At 43.0% G+C, this 18,895-nt stretch overlaps 1 protein-coding gene across 1 annotated transcript in view; it reads right to left on the minus strand.

The window, feature by feature from the left end:
• The window catches only part of LOC147736519 (carnosine synthase 1-like), a 308,759-nt gene that overhangs the window by 162,492 nt on the left and 127,372 nt on the right, over nucleotides 1-18,895 (minus strand). Inside the window, exon 4 of the mRNA XM_086952636.1 lies at nucleotides 418-649. Within this exon, the coding sequence (XP_086808762.1) occupies nucleotides 418-649 (232 nt within the window). The remainder of the gene's footprint in view (nucleotides 1-417; nucleotides 650-18,895) is intronic.

Below are 18,895 nucleotides of genomic sequence, written 5' to 3' on the forward strand. Positions count from 1 at the left end.
GGGATATCCCTCACCAATCCAAATCACTTATTGAAACCAAACATAGATCAATGGTGGAAATTTCACAGTGGAGGATCACTGCCTGGAAGGACTAGTAACGCTGACTGAAGTCTGAACCAAGCTCCAGCATGCCAAGTGATTAGCTAAGACTGAACTCAGCAAATATCCAGTGATAGAACATGACCCAATTCAGTTCCTCTGCTCTCCACTGATAGGTATTGATTATGGGGTTTGTAAAGAGGCCATAATCTGCCTATTTAAATTAATAGCCCATTCGTTTTTATTTCTTCTCATTCTTTTATTAGAGATGTTCAAATGTTGTGGATGAACCTACATTGGTGGCACCAATGTGAGTCCTCAACTCACAATTCTTTCTTATTAAAAGGGTTGAATTGGTAGTCCTACATTATTCCTCACCAATGACATCTGTCTGTGCTCTCCTGCTTCCACGCTGCTCCAGTGAAAGGCTCTTTTCCATCTCAATAACAGCTCTCAGAGCATCCTCAGCCTTGTCTACCACCTTTTGGTGAATAGCCTTGATCTGTGTCTCATCGGTGATCCCCCATAGCTGCAGAGTTGTTTCTAGTGTCTGGGGGACGGATGTCTCATGGACCAGCGGTTTATCAGCTTGCCCGGCTGAACAAATGACCTGTGGTGAGAACAGACAAAAATGAGAAAGTTAACCTGAGAAGAGAGAAGAATCAATATCTCAGGTTTATAAAGTCTGAGACGATATGAGACTTCAGAATTATTCAATCAAACCCATCTCTGATTCTGGCAATTGCCAACCATTAGGATTTTGTACACTCAAAACACCATGGCAGTCAACCAGATACCAGTGGGCCATTAACATCTTCAACTGCATCAGACCTTGCTCCTTCTAGACCCAAAGCTCTCATTTACAACTCTACAGCCAATCACATCAAGCTGTTAAGCCAACAGACACCTATTTTCTTGTCATTGTTTCTCTTTTTATTTAATGCTGTATCTATGTCCTAGTAGGATGGAAGAAATGGTAAACGATCTTTATCATCCAAGACAGCATGGAGTTTAAAAGAATTAGGAGTGTACACTAGCAACATTTTGAGAAAGAGACCACATTTCCAGCAATGCAAATATGCAAATTGTGTCCCTTTAACAAAATGTCAGCAAAATAGTGAACTTTTTTAACAAGACATTCTTTGTGGAGGACTTTCAGTGAAAAACCTTGTGGGAATTCTTTCCAAAAAGATGGGTTTTGTAGGTTGCAACCTTCTCCCAAAAATTATTCTTGCTTAGAGATTCAAGAGATAACAAAGTTAAATGTGGCAAAAAGGATTTTTTTAAATTTTGATACTCCCATTTATTTTGCAGTAATTTGGTTTTGCTATAGTTTCCAAGCAATATAGGGTATATTGCACAGAGAAAGGTGTAGTTGATGAACACAGATATGTATGTATATATGTATTTATGTGTGTATGTATGTATATGGTATTTCTAGAGAATTGACTGAAAGGCAGCAGAGAGCTGTACAGGTTCAAAGACAAGCATAATGTCAACAAGTAATTGGAGTAGGTAGCTGAGTTGTGGATGGTTAATGCATTCTGAAGTAGTGTTCTTTAAAGAGGTAAGACTTCCACTCTTTCCAAAATTGAAGTAGCTTTAGGATGGTCCTGATGGATATGGAGGTGTTGTTCCAGATCCGGGCACTTAGAGGGAATAGGTGTGCTGCCTTGTTTTTTTCTATTTCACAAATTTTAGTCTTCAGTCTGATGGTATCCTGTCTGTGAGTGTGCAGAGAACCATCAGGGATGATGGCCTTTCTGCCAGGTAAGTAAGGGTGTTTTGGTCATGATAGCTTTATAAACAATGCTGAATTTTAAGATGGTGCAGTCTGGAAAGAGGAGCCAGTGGTGTTCCAGCACAAGTCATCTTTGTACTGTTTGTCGTATGTTGTTCTTGACAACTACCATAGATTCTGTCTTGGTTGGGTTGATCTTCAGGTAACCACTGGATTTTACGGTTTGGCTGATGAGCAGGCAGGGTTTGAGGCATTGGTTGTCTGTAGCAAAGGGAACTTTCAAGTAGAGTTGTGTATCATCGGCATATTAGCGATTCTTGAGGCAGACATCCGTGAGTAGAGCATGAATTGGCTTCATATAATAGTGCTGAAGAGTAGTAGAGAATTTAAAAAAAATATATTTTATCTATAGCTAGTTGTCAGTACACAAAGCGTCAACAAGACATCAAAGTGTGACAATCATATATTGCAATCAGATTTACATAACTGGTATATGCGTTGCGGTGTAATGGGCTAAGACATTACATTCTTGTAACATATACCATGTATTGCGGGCTAATGTTAGCAGTCCTGGCCTACGTCTCCATACACGATTAATAGATACCAGCATATATCTCTATTTGTTAAAAGAATATAAATCATAAAGCATTGTGCTTAACGTTAGAAGGGTGTTCTGCCCTGGGAGGGGAGGCCGAGCCGCGTCGGTCGCAAAAGGTAAGAGGTAAAAAGCTCACATATATCTCTAGGGTGGAATCTTTGTGGCATAAGCTTCTAGAACACAGTAAGTGGTTACTGACAGTATAATATGTCAGTGACCCATGCTTGGATTGTTGGGGCCCTCGACCTGCACCAGTGCAGTGCAGCCCTACGTTTAGCTAATAGGAGAATTATAGCTGCTAGTCTGCAAGAAGCATGTGGAACCTCTTTCACATATACAAGCAGCCCAGTTACTGGAGATAAGGGGATGGGTGTATCAATGACTTCCCTCAGTGTGGAGAAGACCTCGGTCCAGAAAATTGCGACCTCGGGGCTGTTCCATGCCAGATGTAGGAAGTCAGCGTGAGGTATGCGGCAGCGGCAGCAGCAAGAGATCGGGACGAACCCCTTCTGCAGTAATTGTGTGGGTGTACAGTATATATGCTTCAGAAATTGATGTTCTGTGCCTTCAGAGCAGAGATTACGGAGACAATAAGGGAGAGCGTGGACAGAGGCGAGGTAGCTATGTTGGTGCTCTTCGATCTGTCCGTGGCTTTCGACACCGTCTCCCACTCCATCCTGCCAGATAGACTCCATAATATAGGGACACGAGACACTCCCCTGGCCTGGATAAAATCATTTCTAACAGATAGAACGCAACAGGTGTGGTGTCGGCCCTACCTGTCAAAAGATAAAGAAAAACATCAGTTGTGGAGGGGGAACATCACTTACAACGCATTTTTTACAACGCACTACCATTAAATTGCAACCATTACAACGCATACCATTACAACGCATTGCGCTGGGGGGCGCTCTAGGATAGGGAATATATTTAACTTACTATCCAACACCTTCCCTGCTATCCACGGGGACTGGAGTTGGAATAGTAAATTAAATAATTCACTATCCAGCGCCTAAAAGCATTATGCGTTGTAATGGACTGCGTGGTAAAAACCGCGTTGTAAAGGCATGCGATGTAAAAGCATGCGTTGTAGTGACACCAATCCGTTGTGGAGTCCCTCAGGGGTCGGCTCCCAGCTCCCTTTTTTAATGTTTATCTGTCACCACTGGCGAGGGTAGTAGAGGCCTTTGGAGTCAGAGTGGTCTCCTACGCTGATGATACACAGCTAATGTTTTCATTCAGAGACCACTCTGACAATGGACTATCTAATCTCAAAGCCTGCTTCTCTAACATTGTATCGTGGATGACTTCTAATACTCTGAAGTTGAACACCGATAAAACCGAGGTGCTGTTCTTCAACCAAAAATCCCCATTGCTGCCATCTATGTGGTGGCCGTCCGAGCTGAACCCTCCCCCATCTCCCGTTAAATCTGCCAGGAATCTGGGCTTTCAAATTGACAATGAGCTATCATGTAAAACCCAAATCCATAAAGTCACCTCTGCCTGCTTTGGCAAATTGCGCATGATAAAAAAGATCTCCCCCTACCTGCCCTTGGATTCTATGAGGAAGATCGTGCATGCCCTCATTACCTCCCATCTAGACTATTCTAATAGCCTATATATTTGTATATTTGTGGGGTATTTATAGAGCGCGACGTTCGCTCCGGAGGGAGCATCTTGGCGCTAGGGAACCTAAGTGAGCCAGTCCAAGAGGATTAGATGGAAGCTTTGGAGTGATCGTCCGGGAGATTAAAGATCCAGGGGCCCGATTCACAGAATGAACTTAAGACTTAATCCTAAACTTACTACTATTTTGGTATTCACAGAATGCACTTACTACTTTTGGCATTCACAGAATGAACTTACTACTTTTGATATTCACAGAAGTTAGGATTTTGTCTTAAGTTTGTCTTAAGACAAACTTAAGACAGACTTAAGACAGACTTAAGACAGACTTAAGACAAAATCCTAACTTCTGTGAATACCAAAAGTAGTAGGTTCATTCTGTGAATGCCAAAAGTAGTAAGTGCATTCTGTGAATACCAAAACAGTAGTAAGTTTAGGATTGAATCTTAAGTTCATTCTGTGAATCGGGCCCCAGGTCTTTAGCAGTTTTCGGAAAGGTTTTTCCTGGGTTTGTTGTCTGAGGATTTTGGGTAGTTTGTTCCAGGCTTTAGTTGCAAGGAAACTGAGGGTCTTCTCACCCTTCGTTTTCAGATTGTATTTGGGGAGAAGAATGAGGTTGTCGTTGGTTGAGCGAAGGTGACGGCTGGGCAGGCAGTGGGGGAAGCGTTTGGTGAGGTATTTAGGGCCTGTCTTGTTGTAGGCATGAAAGGCTATAATCAGGATCTTGAAGAGAATCCTTTTGTGAAGGGGGAGCCAGTGAAGTGAGCGAAGTGCTGCAGAAATAGAGGATCTGCGGGGAAGGCCCAGGACAAGACGGGCTGCTGTGTGTAGTACGCTCTGCAGTTTTTGGATGGTGTTCTTTTTGGCTCCTCCTTTTTGGCTATACGTGGGAGTTCCAGCGTATCTTCTACATCGGTTGCAGATTGTTCAGAATGCTGCGGCCAGGCTGATATGTAACATCCCTTATCGCCACTCCATCACCCCTCACTTGAAGAACCTTCACTGGCTCCCGATATCTTATCGCTTCCAGTTTAAAGCTCTGGTACTGACTTTCAGGGCTCTGAATGGGAAAGGACCAGGGTACCTCAGTCGTAGGCTGAAGCTAGTCCACTCATCTCGCACTCCCAGATCCAACTACCTCCGTCTCCTGCTCCCCCGCTTTCATCGATCAAGAAAAGTAGGCAGAGCTTTTGCGGTGGTCACTGCAAAGCTATGGAATTCCCTTCCATTAAACCTCATACTGATCGAATCAGAATCTCAGTTCAGGCGCAACTTGAAGACATGGCTGTTTTCCAGTTACTAGCATCTTATGGTCTCCGCCGCTGCTGTCCTCTGCGCCAGGACACCCCCGTTGGGGGTAGCCGCACGCTTAATAAATGTCATAAATAAATAAATTTAGAAAAATTAAAAAATTCGGAGCTGATTGTTAGGGGATAACATTTCAAGTTGGCGGCAGCAGAAGGTCCACTGAGCATCAGTCAACAGAGTATCAAAATCTGAATTTCAGGCTTCTCGAGCCTTTGGGACAAGTGCTGGAGAGGACTGCTGCTTGTGGTGGTAGAGGTGTGTTATTAGCTAATGCTGTGATGCGTTGGTATAAACTATAGACATGCTCTAGCACTGCGAGCATCTGTGGCAGAATGGGGAAGGTCTTGTGAATCGTGTGACAGATGGCTTGCGGCTGAAAATATAGTAGAGTGTCTAGCAGCGTGGGGGCAGTGGTCATCAGAGTAAAGATCTGCAAAGATATGGATACTAAGTCTGTCAGCATGACCTATTAGCCCTTTGTCATGCAGTAGAGGAAGTAAAGAGTGTTTGGCTACAGGGACAGTGGGAGCATGTAGCATTGGGGTGCCGGAAAGCCTTTGGAGTCCGTCCCATGCCAATTGTAAGCACCAAGTGGTGTCAATCTCAGACCTAGGGGCCTTGTAGGACAGGAATAGAGCTGTGTGGTGAGTGGTCAAGGGGAAGTCCTGTCTAGTTCAATTGCCACATGCGGTTGGAAAGGCTTGGGGTGAATCCAATAGTACAAATATTGAGCCTTTATGCATTAGGCATACAGGTGTATATCCAGGGCACCCATGCTCCCCTGTGACTGTGGCAATGTGAGTAGTTCATAGAGGGTTCAGGGTTATCGTCCAGCCCATATCAATGTATTTCGGTTGGACCGTAGTCGTTTGAAAAAGCTATCAGTGATAGGTATTGGAATGTTCATGAATAGATAAAGGAATTTGGGGAGAATTACCATTTTGGCCAAGGCAATGTGGCCGGCCATAGACAATGGTAAGCTGGACCATACAGAATTGTGGTCTTCTAACCAGTACATCACCCACCCATAGTTAGCCTGCCACAGTTCTTCAGGGTCCCTGCTGATCCAGATGCCCAAATATTTGGTTGAAGCCAGAAGCCCATTTAAACAGGTAATCTGTGGGAAAAGGCAGGGTCATCTCTGTCAAAGGAAATAGGACAGATTTGGCCCAGTTCACTTGTTTGCCAGAAGAGCATCCGAAAGTCACCACCCATCACTTCAAGGGGGCCAAGTTGGGCTCCGGGTCCAGCACATAAAGGGTAACGTTATCCACATAGAGCAATACAACCAGGTCTTGGGACGCAAAGCCTATGCCTCTGTCCGCATGGTGTTGGCGGAGACACGCAGCCAGGGGCTCCATGGGGACAGCGAACAGTAAGGGGGAGAGTGGACACCCCTGCCTCGTTCTGCAAGGGACCAGGAATGGTTCAGAGATGATGCTGGTGAGCCGTATGCGGGCGGTGGGAAGGGAAGTTGAACCTGTGCAATGAACAGGGCACTAAGTCCCAGCCTCCACTAAAGTGAGAAGAGGTATGTCCATTCCAAGGAATCAAACGCTTTTGTAGCATCCAGTAGTGTGGCAGTACCGGTGACATGTGGGTGTAGGTGATTCATTACTGCAAAAAGAATTTGAAGATTATGGGAGGTTGACTTCCCGGGAATAAAGCTTCCATCACCGGGAGCAGCAATAGCAGCCGGTTTGCCAAAACCTTTGTAAAGATTTTATTGTCAGTAATGATGAGGGACTGGGTCATATAGGAGTCACATTGATCTGCTGGTTTGAATGGTTTGAGTAGTGTGACTATGACAGCAAAGGGACCATGCTTCTATGGCATCCTAGTACATATTGAGAAGCCTGGGGGCTAGGATCTGAGAATATGCTTTGTAAAAGGCTGCAGTGAATCTGTTGAGCCCAGGGGCCTGGTCTGCTGGGTTATTTCCTCCACGGTGATAGGGGAGTTCAGGAACTCCTGTTGGGCATTAGATAGCCAGACCATCTGTCTGGTGTCTAAATAAGGTTAGCAGTCCGCAGGACCTGCCACCGGAGTGGCAGAATGTAAGTAGGTGTAAAAAGTAGCCCTGATGTATAGGAGGTCAGATGGAAAAGAGCAGAGCTGTCCCTCCCGATCACGGAGCTCTAGTACTTAATCAGAAGCATGTGGCTTCTGGAGCAATCCAGACAAAGTTCTGCTGTTCCCCCCCCTCCATAGCATCGGGCTCTAGTTACTTTGCCTAGAAGGTCTGTTTTGCGTGTCACTTCTATTTGGTATTCAGTCATCTTGTTGCAAATGTCGGCTATAGTGGGGGGATTGTTAGAGTGACATAGGTCTGATTCTAGGGCACCGATATCGGCTTCCAGTTTGGTGAGTGACCTGTGTATAGCCCTGAGAATGCAATTTTGCTTAACAATGTATACGTCCCTTATTACCACTTTGGTGGACTCCCATAAGACCGAGGGAGAGTCAACCTAGCCAGTGTTTTGCTCGGAATATTTATTGATGCCCACCAAGATTTCCTCTTTAAAGGCTGCGTCCTGCAGTGCAACAGGTGGAAGATGTCAAGTGAATGCACGTGGGAGGGAATAGGGTATTTGTACGGAAATCAACACAGGGGCATGGTCAGAAATAGTATGTGGCAGACGAATGACTGAAGTTGTCCATTGGAGCATATCATTAGAGGTCAACCAGAAGTCAGTTCTGGACCAAGCATTGTGGTGTATGGAAAGTTAGGTACCCTCATGTGCATTTTGATGTACAGTACACCAGACATCTATAAGGTGATTGTCTTAGAAAAGCGTGTGTAAAGTGTTGGCTGATGAGGGGGCAAGGGCACCGGGAACTGCCGAACCGGTCCTGGGTGTCTCAGGACAGACATATTGTTGTCTGGGGACCGATTTCAGGGATTGGGTGCCATATTGCTGTAAGAAACTCGGGGTCATCAGTGTTGGGCCTGTATGAGGCAGCCAGTGTTATTGGATGTCATTAGAGGGTGCCGGCTAGTATGACGTACTGTCCATCTGTGTCACTGATGCAGTGGGGTGTCTGCCATGATAGACCATTTTAATTAGGATGGTGAACCCCGGCGATAATTGGAGAAATTAGAGGAAGATGCAGCCCGCACCCTCGTGAAAGAAGGCCAAAGATTGGAGTATTAGCTAGATGGGTTTCCTGTAGGAAGCAAAAGTTGATTTTGTGTCCAATAAGGTAGGCATGCACCAGTCTAGCCTTTCGTCATCATTGAGCCTGCGTACATTCCATGTTAGATAGGACACACATCCTATCTGGGGCTTGTAAGAGAGTTAACAGTCATGTGCCAGGCCAAGTGTAATCTGATTGGACCCACTGCATTTCAATGATCTTGTGTATGATAGCATCCCACTGTGGAGTAACTGAGTGTGACTGAAAGCCTACAATTTTCCAAAACCTATAAACCCCCTAAAATCCCCCTCTTAACGTTAAAAAACATTCCCTTACCCACCCACTGCCCACACCAACCCCCTAAAATATTCCTCTTAACTTTGAAAAACATTCCCTTTCCCACCCACTGCCCACACCAACCCCCCAAACAGGTTATGAAACCCCAACCCATTAAACTCAACCAATGGTAATTATCCCTTGAGGGCTGGAAGCCGGGTGGCCAAGCGACAAAACCATGGGACCTCCAAGCTAGATATAGGCATATTAATATGTGTGCAGAAATAGGGAATTGTGACATTGCAGTACAATACAGTGCAAACACCCCTGGTAGGTAAGTGCACATTACTAATGAGGCGCTCTCAACCACCCCACCCAACCAGGGAGATGTCTGCGACACGTGTTCCCTGAGAAATCAGTCTTTATCACTAAACTGTGCCCCTTTGGAGGAATACAGCAAGGCCACCGGGGAGCGACTAGGTTTGTCTTTATGTTTGGCAAATTTCAAGGTCTGCTTAGCATCAGTTGTAGGAAAGTGCCCCTTTTTGCATGGTTACCCCGACTGTTTGCCTGACATCTGATGCAACCTGACTTGATGTCTCCTGGGTCTTTGCCAATCAGGTTCCCGGGGCCTGTGTTATCCAGTATTGGGGTATCTTTCATAGATTCACATGCCTGAATCATTCCCCGTCTTCGTAGTGGGAGTTCCACGGTACATAAATAACAAAGTGATAGGTACCTTTCCATAGGCTATTATGATAGTAACCATATATTATAAAGCTTATTAGTCTACTTTTACAAAAAGGACCAAAATAAAAACTCAGCCAATCAGCAACCTGCACCCTCTAGAACATTCCCCAGATAGGCTGAGTCCCTCAGATTTCTCACCAGACTTTGTTGTGTATGGGAGTCTCCCTGAGCTCTGCTCAGTTTTCTTCACTTTTCAGATAAGTTACTTTCAGCTTTCTTTACTAAGAATGTCTGATAAAATTGGATTATTTATAGTCTGTAAATCCTGTGGGAAGAAGAGTGTGCATGTGGATGATGCACATAAGGACTGCCTCTATTGTCTCTATCCAAGCCATGAGACAAAACAATGCAAGATCTGCCGCACCTTCTCTACTAAAACCCTGAGGGGTAGAGAAGGAAGACTTCTAATCTGGCTAAAGAAGAAGCAGTCTGTTGCCTCTAATGTGGATAGCGACACGTCCTCTTCGTCAACCAAGAGGCCCAGGCTGCCTGAAGGTCAGCCTGAAGAGTGAAGGAAACAATCTGAAGTCTTTCAAATGGCCAAAGAATCTCGAAAAAAGGAGAACCAGCCAAAGGTCTCCTCAGAGATTTGTACCCCTCAGTCCTCGGAAGTACCAGTGGAAAAAACAGGATCTTCTGGCCTTGTCAAAGGTAAATTAGGCTAAAGGTCTTCTTCAGCATCAAGTTCACCGTTGAGACCTGTTTCCATGTCGACGATGACTACTGTGACCCTCTCATCGTCGAAATTGTTGACTGCGTTAACCACATCAACAGCAACTATTAAGGTTCCCTTACTGTCGATGCTGCCTTCATCAAGAGCAAAGTCTTCATCGTCGACGAGCCTGTCATCAACACTATTGTCGACGAAGACATTGACGATGACACCACCGACGACAAAGTCATCATCGTCAATGACGAAACCGTTGATGAAAATCCCATTGTCGGCGAGAATGAGGATGACGAATATGAGGATTAGGAGCAGTTTTACCATCATTATCAGGCCCCTCTTGTTCAATACCAACAATACTTTCAGCAGCCTAGACAGTAGCCTTCACAATTTCCTGTGGCATTAATTTTAGACTGCCAGAATATGTTGGTCGACTATAAAAAAAAAGATTTCCTCCTCAGAAGGATATTGTTATGCTTCTCTAACTCCGGAGGTGCCTCAACAAGCACCACAGCCTCCACCTCCAACCACTCCTGCTATGGCACCATGTCCCATTACTCCTCTGCCTCCCAGAGATGACCCTACTACATCAGAGGACGAGCAGGAAGAAGGAGAAATTCCAGACCCCACTCTACATGCGAATGAGTGGGATGACTATATAGCACCAACGCCATTCCCTCCACCTCATCATCCCTTGGACTCACCTCCAGAAGAAATCGGAGGGTTTCACAACATTATGGATAGGGCCACTAGTAGATTTCATCTTCCTACAGTGGTGCACCAGTTGGACTGTTTCCTCTATGATTTTAAGGACCAGGCAAGAAAAACTGTCAGATCAATACCTATCATTGATCATATTTGTGAAGAAGGAATAAAGGTCATGAAGACTCCAGCTTCTGTGGTTCCGTGCTTCCAAGATTGGACAAAAAAAGTTAGAGCACCAGAGGGTTATCCTGTGTGCCTTATAAGTGACCCTAAACCAGACTTGATGATCTTGCAGGTGGCTCAGACAAGGTAAATAAATCCATCTACGCCTATAATTTCTCTAACAGTCAAAGAAGGTTGACGCCTTGATTCAATTTAAAAAAAGTTCTCATCAATGGGGGCAGTCTCAGTTCGGGCGGCTAATGCTTTGGCCATTTTAGCCCGTTCTAATAGACAAATTTGTTTTGACATAGGTTCACTGAAAGAAGTCATCCTTGTAGATAGCAATGAGGAGTTTCTCAAAATTCTCACGGAAGGAGAGAAAGCAGCGTTGGAAATTATTGAAATTGCTATAAACATTGCCACAACAGGTTTCAGGCAATTAGCTGGCGCTGCCGTTTTATGGCGTCAAGGGTGGTTGAAGGAAACAAATTTCCGCCCTGAAGTTCAGACAAAAATTTGGGATATGTACTATGATGGGGACAGTCTGTTTGGCAGCCATATTGATGAGGCACTGACCTCCATCAAAAAAGATACGGACACTGCTAACGCGCTTTGAACCCTACAGTACCGCAAAGTTCCCTTTCGGGGAACCCAAGGCAGGGGCTTTTCCAATTATAGAGGTAATTACCAATGTACCCAAACCTATCAAATATATCAACCGCAATACCATCAAGTTTACCAGCAGCAATCTTACCGCCAGGAAAATACAGCTGGTTTCTCCAGACAGGGCTCTAAACAAAAGCCAGGATCCCAAGGCCTTGACACCGGCTTTCCTTCCAGACTGGTGCGACAATCTCAGAAGACATTGATCAGTGGCTAGTCATACTTCAGACAAGTGGGTCTTTGATCTCATCTCTAAGGGCCACACATTGGAATTCATCCAAAAACAGCCAATACCCCTCCCAGGGTAACGCTCCCCCTCACCTGCACTTACTCAAAAAAGAAGCACAGTTATTGGCAAAAAAAACATTCCCAACCAAAGGCCCTGCAAAGCATTATGGGATGAGATTAGCAGAGGGCAGTGAAAATTATATAGTATCCAATATGAAAATAATTCTACAAAGAGCTGCAGTTCAACTGGTGGTTACTAGATGTCCCTCACGAGTCAAATGCAAATGCTTGATGAAAGGGTTTAAATGGTTTTGCATTTGACTTGTGAGGGACATCTAGTACCGACTAGTGACACTGCAGCTTGATTGAAGAATAATTTCAATGCTTTGCATTTGACTCGTGAGGGACATCTAGTAATGACTAGGTGAACTGCAGCTCTTTGTAGAATTATTTTGATACTGGATACTATAATATTCACTGCCCAACGCTAATCTTGTCCCATAATGCTTTGCAGGGCCTTTGGTTGGGATTGTTTTTTTGCCAATAACTGTGCTTGGGGTGGTCCTAAGAGGATGGGACCACCAGTATTATGTTCAGGGTTAGTTTTGTTTTGACTTATACTGGGTACTTCCTTGTGTCTGGACAAAGCTATATCTCTCTGAAGAGCTGTAATTAGAGCAAAACACTGTGTCAGGGGTTGCTTTTACTCATTGCAGGCTGGCTTGAGTTGGTATTTTACCAATTCAAAGCTGTAATACTGTGCCTGGAGGGATAAATGGCTTTTGTCATTTTACAGCTCAGCAAGGATAGCACTGTGCTAGTCCTATGCTTAAAGACTTTGCTGTAGAAATGGCAAAAGACTTTGGGGCAGATTTACAAACCCCTTGCGCCACTTGTGCGTCACTTTTCCCATGTAAGAAATGATGCAAAAGTGGCACAAGGGCCTTGTGAATAAGCCCCTTTGTGCTTTTCTATCTCAGCATGAATGGCACTGTGCTAATCCAATGCTTAAAGACTTTGATAGAAAAAGAGACATTTGAGGTGGGCAGCTCTAGAGTGTCGCTGGTGTTGAGAGTGCTCTAACAGGAGCTGCTTTCCACGTAAACTTGAGAACTACCCAGAGTTCTCTCCTTCTTTTTTGCGTATATATATATATATATATATATATATATATATTTATATACTAGCTTACCCATCGCGCGTTGCTGCGATCTCTGAAGAAATGAATGTTGCTGCTGCTCAGAAAGATAATGATCTCAGTTTCCTATGTTTTCTGGCATTGGCCTATATCTTCTGAATACCTCTGAATGGCCTCTTAATGTGAAATTTTAACTTTTTCCTCTGGTTTGTGTACGCTTTCTAATGATACTTGTGTCTTGCACTCGATATTGGACCCTGTATCTTTCACCCTAGACTTCTTCCCCTCCTGTTCTATTTCGAACCGGATTAGGCCTCATCGCATTTGTTATACTTTTGAACGCGAGCGCGAGAGCACAGCGCATACACGTTCATACCTTGCGCACCCATCACGACTCGGGTTTATTGCCGATCCCGCACCGTCTCGCCAACACTCCGTCTCGGCACAACGAAGACTGTTTCGACATGTTTGGGCAGCTTCTCCAGCCCCCTCAACGCGCGTAGCTGTGCTTGAGGAGAGCCGGGTTAGATTAGAAGAATTCAACTTCGGAGCGATTCTCGATGGTCGTTCGTTTGAGAAGAACGGGCTTTGTATTCGAACAGCTTCTAATCTTGCTTCGATATTTAAAAAAATGTTATGCCAGAAACCTTTGCGGGAGTGTACTCAACAACTTCCCAAAGTTTCATGGCAATCGGATGAATGGTGTACTAATGCATAAAGGACAAACAAACAGACAGACAGACATACATTTGTTTTTATATATATATACACACTTAAAGAACCATAGTGATGTCAAATGAGATGTCATCAGTGATATCATCAGTGATGTCATTTGAGATGTTCAGTGATGTCATCAGTGATGTCACTGACCATGTCATGAATGATGTAATATGTGACATCATCAGCAGTGGATTGCGGATGCGCGAAATATAGTTAGTACAACTAACTATATAGGAGCAATTTCAATGGTTTTTTAAATGCTAATTCCTAACTATATAAGGCCTGAAACCTATGGTTTTTAAGTGAATTTGCAAGGTTTTTAAAATGCTAATTCATAACTATATAAGGCCTGAAACCTATGGTTTTTTTAGTGAATTTGCAAGGTTTTTTAAATGCTAATTCCTAACTATATCAGGCGTGAAACCTGTATTTTTTTTCAATACATTTCAAAGGTTTTGTAAATGCTAATTCTGTTAGCGGATAACGTTTATATATGTTATTATCCTTCTGGGACCACCTGAGCAGCCATCTTGTTTCTCAGGAGAAGTGAGCACAAGAGAGCACAAAACAAGAGTGGAAAATGCGAAAAGGGGGCAGGGTTGAGACCCCTTGACCCCCTAGCCCTTCTCAGGGGGTCCCAGGAGGACCACCAAGTGCAAAAAATGTTTTATTTATTTTTAAAATAGCGGGGTACGCGCACGGTACGTGTACCGTATGCGTACCCCGCAATTTATTTTGGTTTCTTGGAAATGGAACAGTCTTTGGGCTGTTTTTTGTGCAGTCTTTTGGTCTACTTTTGAGAAACCTTTCTTGTAAATATGATTTACAACTAGTATTTACAAATGGTTTGGTTTATGTACAGTCTGTGGGCTGTCTCTTGTTTCTGTCCTAAGTGTTGATGTGCGGGTTAAATGTGTGTTTAAATGTCTATGTGTTATGTGGTTTCACATCTATGGTACTTGTGTGAGTAATAGCGATAGTGCTCTTTGTGTAAGAATGGCTAGCCTTAAGCGCGCTGTATTGTGTGTTCTGAGTGTATGAACCCCTTCTGTAAATGTCTGGAATGAGCTCAATGTGTTTGTTTATATTTTTTTGCTGTCATCATTCTGTTATGCAAAATGTCATTCAGTTACTTACATATTTAAAAAAATCTAGAAATGAATTATATAACATATGTTAAATAGCTGCATGTTACTCAAAAAATTGACAGAGTAAGAAACTATACATATGTTCTAGACATACCCCGCCACAACCACATATCCGGCCACCTGAGAGACCTGCACTGGCTCCCCGTCAACAAGAGAATCACGTTCCGTCTCCTCACCCACGCACACAAGGCCCTCCAGGACCTAGGACCCAGATACCTCAACACTCGTCTGACCTTTTACACCCCCACCCGCCAATTACGACCATCCAACCAAACGCTCGCCACAATTCCACGCATCCGAAGAGCCACCATGGGAGGAAGATCCGTCTCCTACTTAGCGGCCAAGACCTGGAACTCCCTCCCCACCCACCTCCGTCTTACACTGAACCACCTCACCTTCAGAAAGCAACTCAAGACCTGGCTGTTCGATCAGTAGCGAACCCCTCACCCTTAAGCGCCTTGAGACCCTCTGGGTGAGTAAGCGCAATACAAATTTCTGACTTGACTTGACTTGACTAAAAGATAAAATTAGAATTCACATTCAATAGGAATAAAATAGGCCTCAAAAACGAAAATGTGTATTTTGTAATAATTATGACTAACATACAAAATGTTACAGCATTTTCCTTAAGATGCATTGTATTAGATATTAAAAGACATTCACATCATCTGAGTAAATTGGTTGTTGCTGAACTAAACACAACATCATAGAACGATAGATTTTGACTACCTTGAAATGCCTCCGTTTTTTAAACCGACTGTTACCGTGCTTACATTTCAACACTAGAAAAAAAAAAGCTTCCCAACAGCTGTGTTTAAACTGTCTCACTGATAAGCAGCTGTCTGACACAACCAACGGAGATTACACCCTGTCAGGATATTTCAAATACGGAAAAAGATTTTTTTTCTCCTGAGAAAGGCATGAGAATTTGACGCCTGCTGGTCAAGCAACAGCTGCAAAAGTAGCACATGGCTATTTCTGACTGCAGGCCACAGAAAGAAAGGAATGCTGAGTCAACTAGATTTTAAGTCAGTGTATGCCTGGTATAGAGGCTTGCATGCTTTAAAAAAGTTTAAAATACAATTTCATTATTTTGGATAACAGAGAACAGATTGAAAGTAGGGATTTTCCTTTCTTAATGCCTTTTTACTGATGTGAAGTAATAACTGTCCTTTAAAAACTGGCGCAGATTTTTTTCATGTTTCAAGTAAGGCTTCTGTGCTTAGGGTTATAAATGAATGCGTTTAAATATGATAGGGAAGAAATGAAGCTTGCTTTTATATGTGGAACCATCAAAATGACTGGTGTTATTATAAAAAAAATGGATTATATGAAAAAAAAGTTATTACAAATAAGTGCATTAAGTTCATTTTTTAATCTTTATAAAACCTAATTATCATACTGTGAACTCCTAGCATTAAAATTGAATCTAAGCAGCATGTTATAACAATGGGGGGAAACTTACATGTGAAATGTCACTTTACCCAGGAGTAAAAAACTCATTTTTATAAGGGTGTTCCTTATTTATTTCTGATTCCCCATCTCTGGAATATGTAGGGGACATTCTGGGGATGACTAATATGCCAAAACATTGTAGGTTATTCATTTTTAAGTTCCTCAAACACCAAAGTTGAAATTGGGCCAAATACACTGTTTCAAAGCAGTTCTGCCACTCAGAGCAGCTTTTAAACTGCTCTGTAAATGCACACATTTAAGTATAACACCAATAGCTGACCTCTATACTGCTAGTAAAGGGCATGGCACACTGTCTACAAATGTAAATAAATATAAAAACCCAGCAGAAGTTATTCTCTTACCTCTAAATCACTGGTAAACAGGAATAGAATAGGACTGCTTTTCAGCTATCAGTCCCCAGGGTCACTTTGAATTGGCCAAGCCGCATGGAAAGCCTTGCACACAAAATGGGACAGCTGGTAAAGGGTTAAAGGTCGAGTTCTACATAGAAGCCTACCAGGGCTCAGAGCAAGGTTTGCTTTGACACTTCGACCTTTGAATCTTTACAAAAGAGAACATGGCAGCCCAGGGAGAGAAAGATAAGTTTTGCTTACTTTGTTTTGGCAAAAGCAAGTTTTTGTGCACTCATATGAACAGAAGGCAATATAATGGTATATGTGAGCTCTGATTCAGAGGATAGCTCTGCTATTTATATAGCACTAATGCTTTTAGGGCTGAGATAAGGAGGCAATGGGATTTCGTTTGAATTCATGTGCCCTCATGTTACAACTAGTATACTTGCTAAAGGAATTGGTGGTTGGTTATTAGTGTTTCTAGCTAGCTACTTGTGCTAATACCTCCTATAAATGTATTTGTGCCCAGCTGCCAGAGATAGAAAAGGATAGTGTCGACAGAAGTAAAACCTGTTTCAGGTTTTCCTACTGTCAAAATGGGGGAAGGAGGCTAGCAAATCTACAAATTAAGGGTAGGCAAATTTATGTTTTCTCTCTCTTTTTCTCAATCTCATTTGCGCCTGTCTAAGCAGTCTGTGAAACAGCCACGAAACATTTAATTGGCTATTTAATAATACTGTTTTAAACATCGTTAGCATTAATAAAATGGATATAATTATGTTATGTTACTGCCCATCCTGTCTGATGTTCCTATAATACTGTGTGAGTAGTCTAGATTGCTGTTCCCTTATTTGATCTTTAAGGGGAACTAGATGTGGGTAGTTTTTGTTCTTTTGTTCTAAAATTCTCAGGTGATAACACCATTATTATTAGCTAGTCTGTGTAAATAAACTGACAGTCCTTATTAGAGCTGATGTTGCATAGTTTGGATCATGAAAAAGAGAATGCAGGAAAGACGCCCATGTGATCCTTAGCAAACATTTTTGATGAAAATATTGTTCTATAGGAGTTTGTTTGTCACAACATGTTCTGCTGGAGAAAATGTACCCACTATGTTGAAGTTTTTTTTAGTTCTTTATGTAATAAGAATCCCTACTAAATTAGCAGTTTTCGATTTTCCTGCTGCACCTATAACATGAAAGCATGGTCCTAAGCGTACAATGTTTTAGAAGTGTCTGCAGTCCTGTACAAGTATCATAAAGTCTATGAGTAAAAGTGTAAAACATTTCCATTTTTCTTGAGGGTCTTCAGAATAGTAATATAGGAATACACAAGGAGTATGTCTGTATTGTTTTCTCTTTTCCTCAGAATTTTGTAAATGAACACAGACTTCCTTAGCTGCTTCAAATAGAGTAATAGGTCCATGTTTTTTTTTTACTCTCAGAAAGATGAAGTGGTTTGTGGGTGCCTTGCTAATATATGGGCGAAAAGGAACAGGAGTGAAACCCATAAACCAAACTGGGACTGGGTATACAGTATATATAAGGTACAATGTCCCAATAGGTATCAATAAATAAGGCAGTTTCAAAGATGCATGCATCAAGCATTACAGGTAAAGAACAACAAGGAGTCTCAATACATTTGTGAAAGGCTTCTTAATCACCATCTTGTTTCAAATGGGGGATACAGTTAAAAAGCAGCACTGTACATGAAAGCATTCATGAAACAACCCAAATGGCACTTGGTGACAAGGTGATAACAAGGTGAAAGTGACGACGCAAGTGAACGTGGTGAACAGCGTGGTCGGCGCAAAGTGACTAGAAAAGTGACTAGAAATATTCAGTAAAGGCTCCACAATAAATAAAGGCTTTGCTTGAGGTGACCCCTTTTGAACCAAGGGTTGCTTCAGAGATCCCAGCATCAGGCCTCTGAATCCTGGTCCCAAAGTGAATGCAAGCATGCACCTTTGTTTGTTGATCAAGAGATGCCTAGGCACACTGGATGCAATGTCTGACATCAACAAAAGAGCAATGCTCCAGCAGAGTAATACAGGAATCCGGGAAGGACGTGAGTTTAGGGTACAGGTGCTGTGTCTCTGGTGCCTGTTAGATTGAAGTGAAGAAAACTGGTGCACTGCCTGAGACACTGGACAGGATCACTGAGGGCATTTGCCCTGGGGG

Source organism: Lissotriton vulgaris, chromosome 1_2 (genome assembly GCF_964263255.1).
Source record: "Lissotriton vulgaris chromosome 1_2, aLisVul1.2, whole genome shotgun sequence".
NCBI classification, from domain to species: Eukaryota; Metazoa; Chordata; class Amphibia; order Caudata; family Salamandridae; genus Lissotriton; species Lissotriton vulgaris.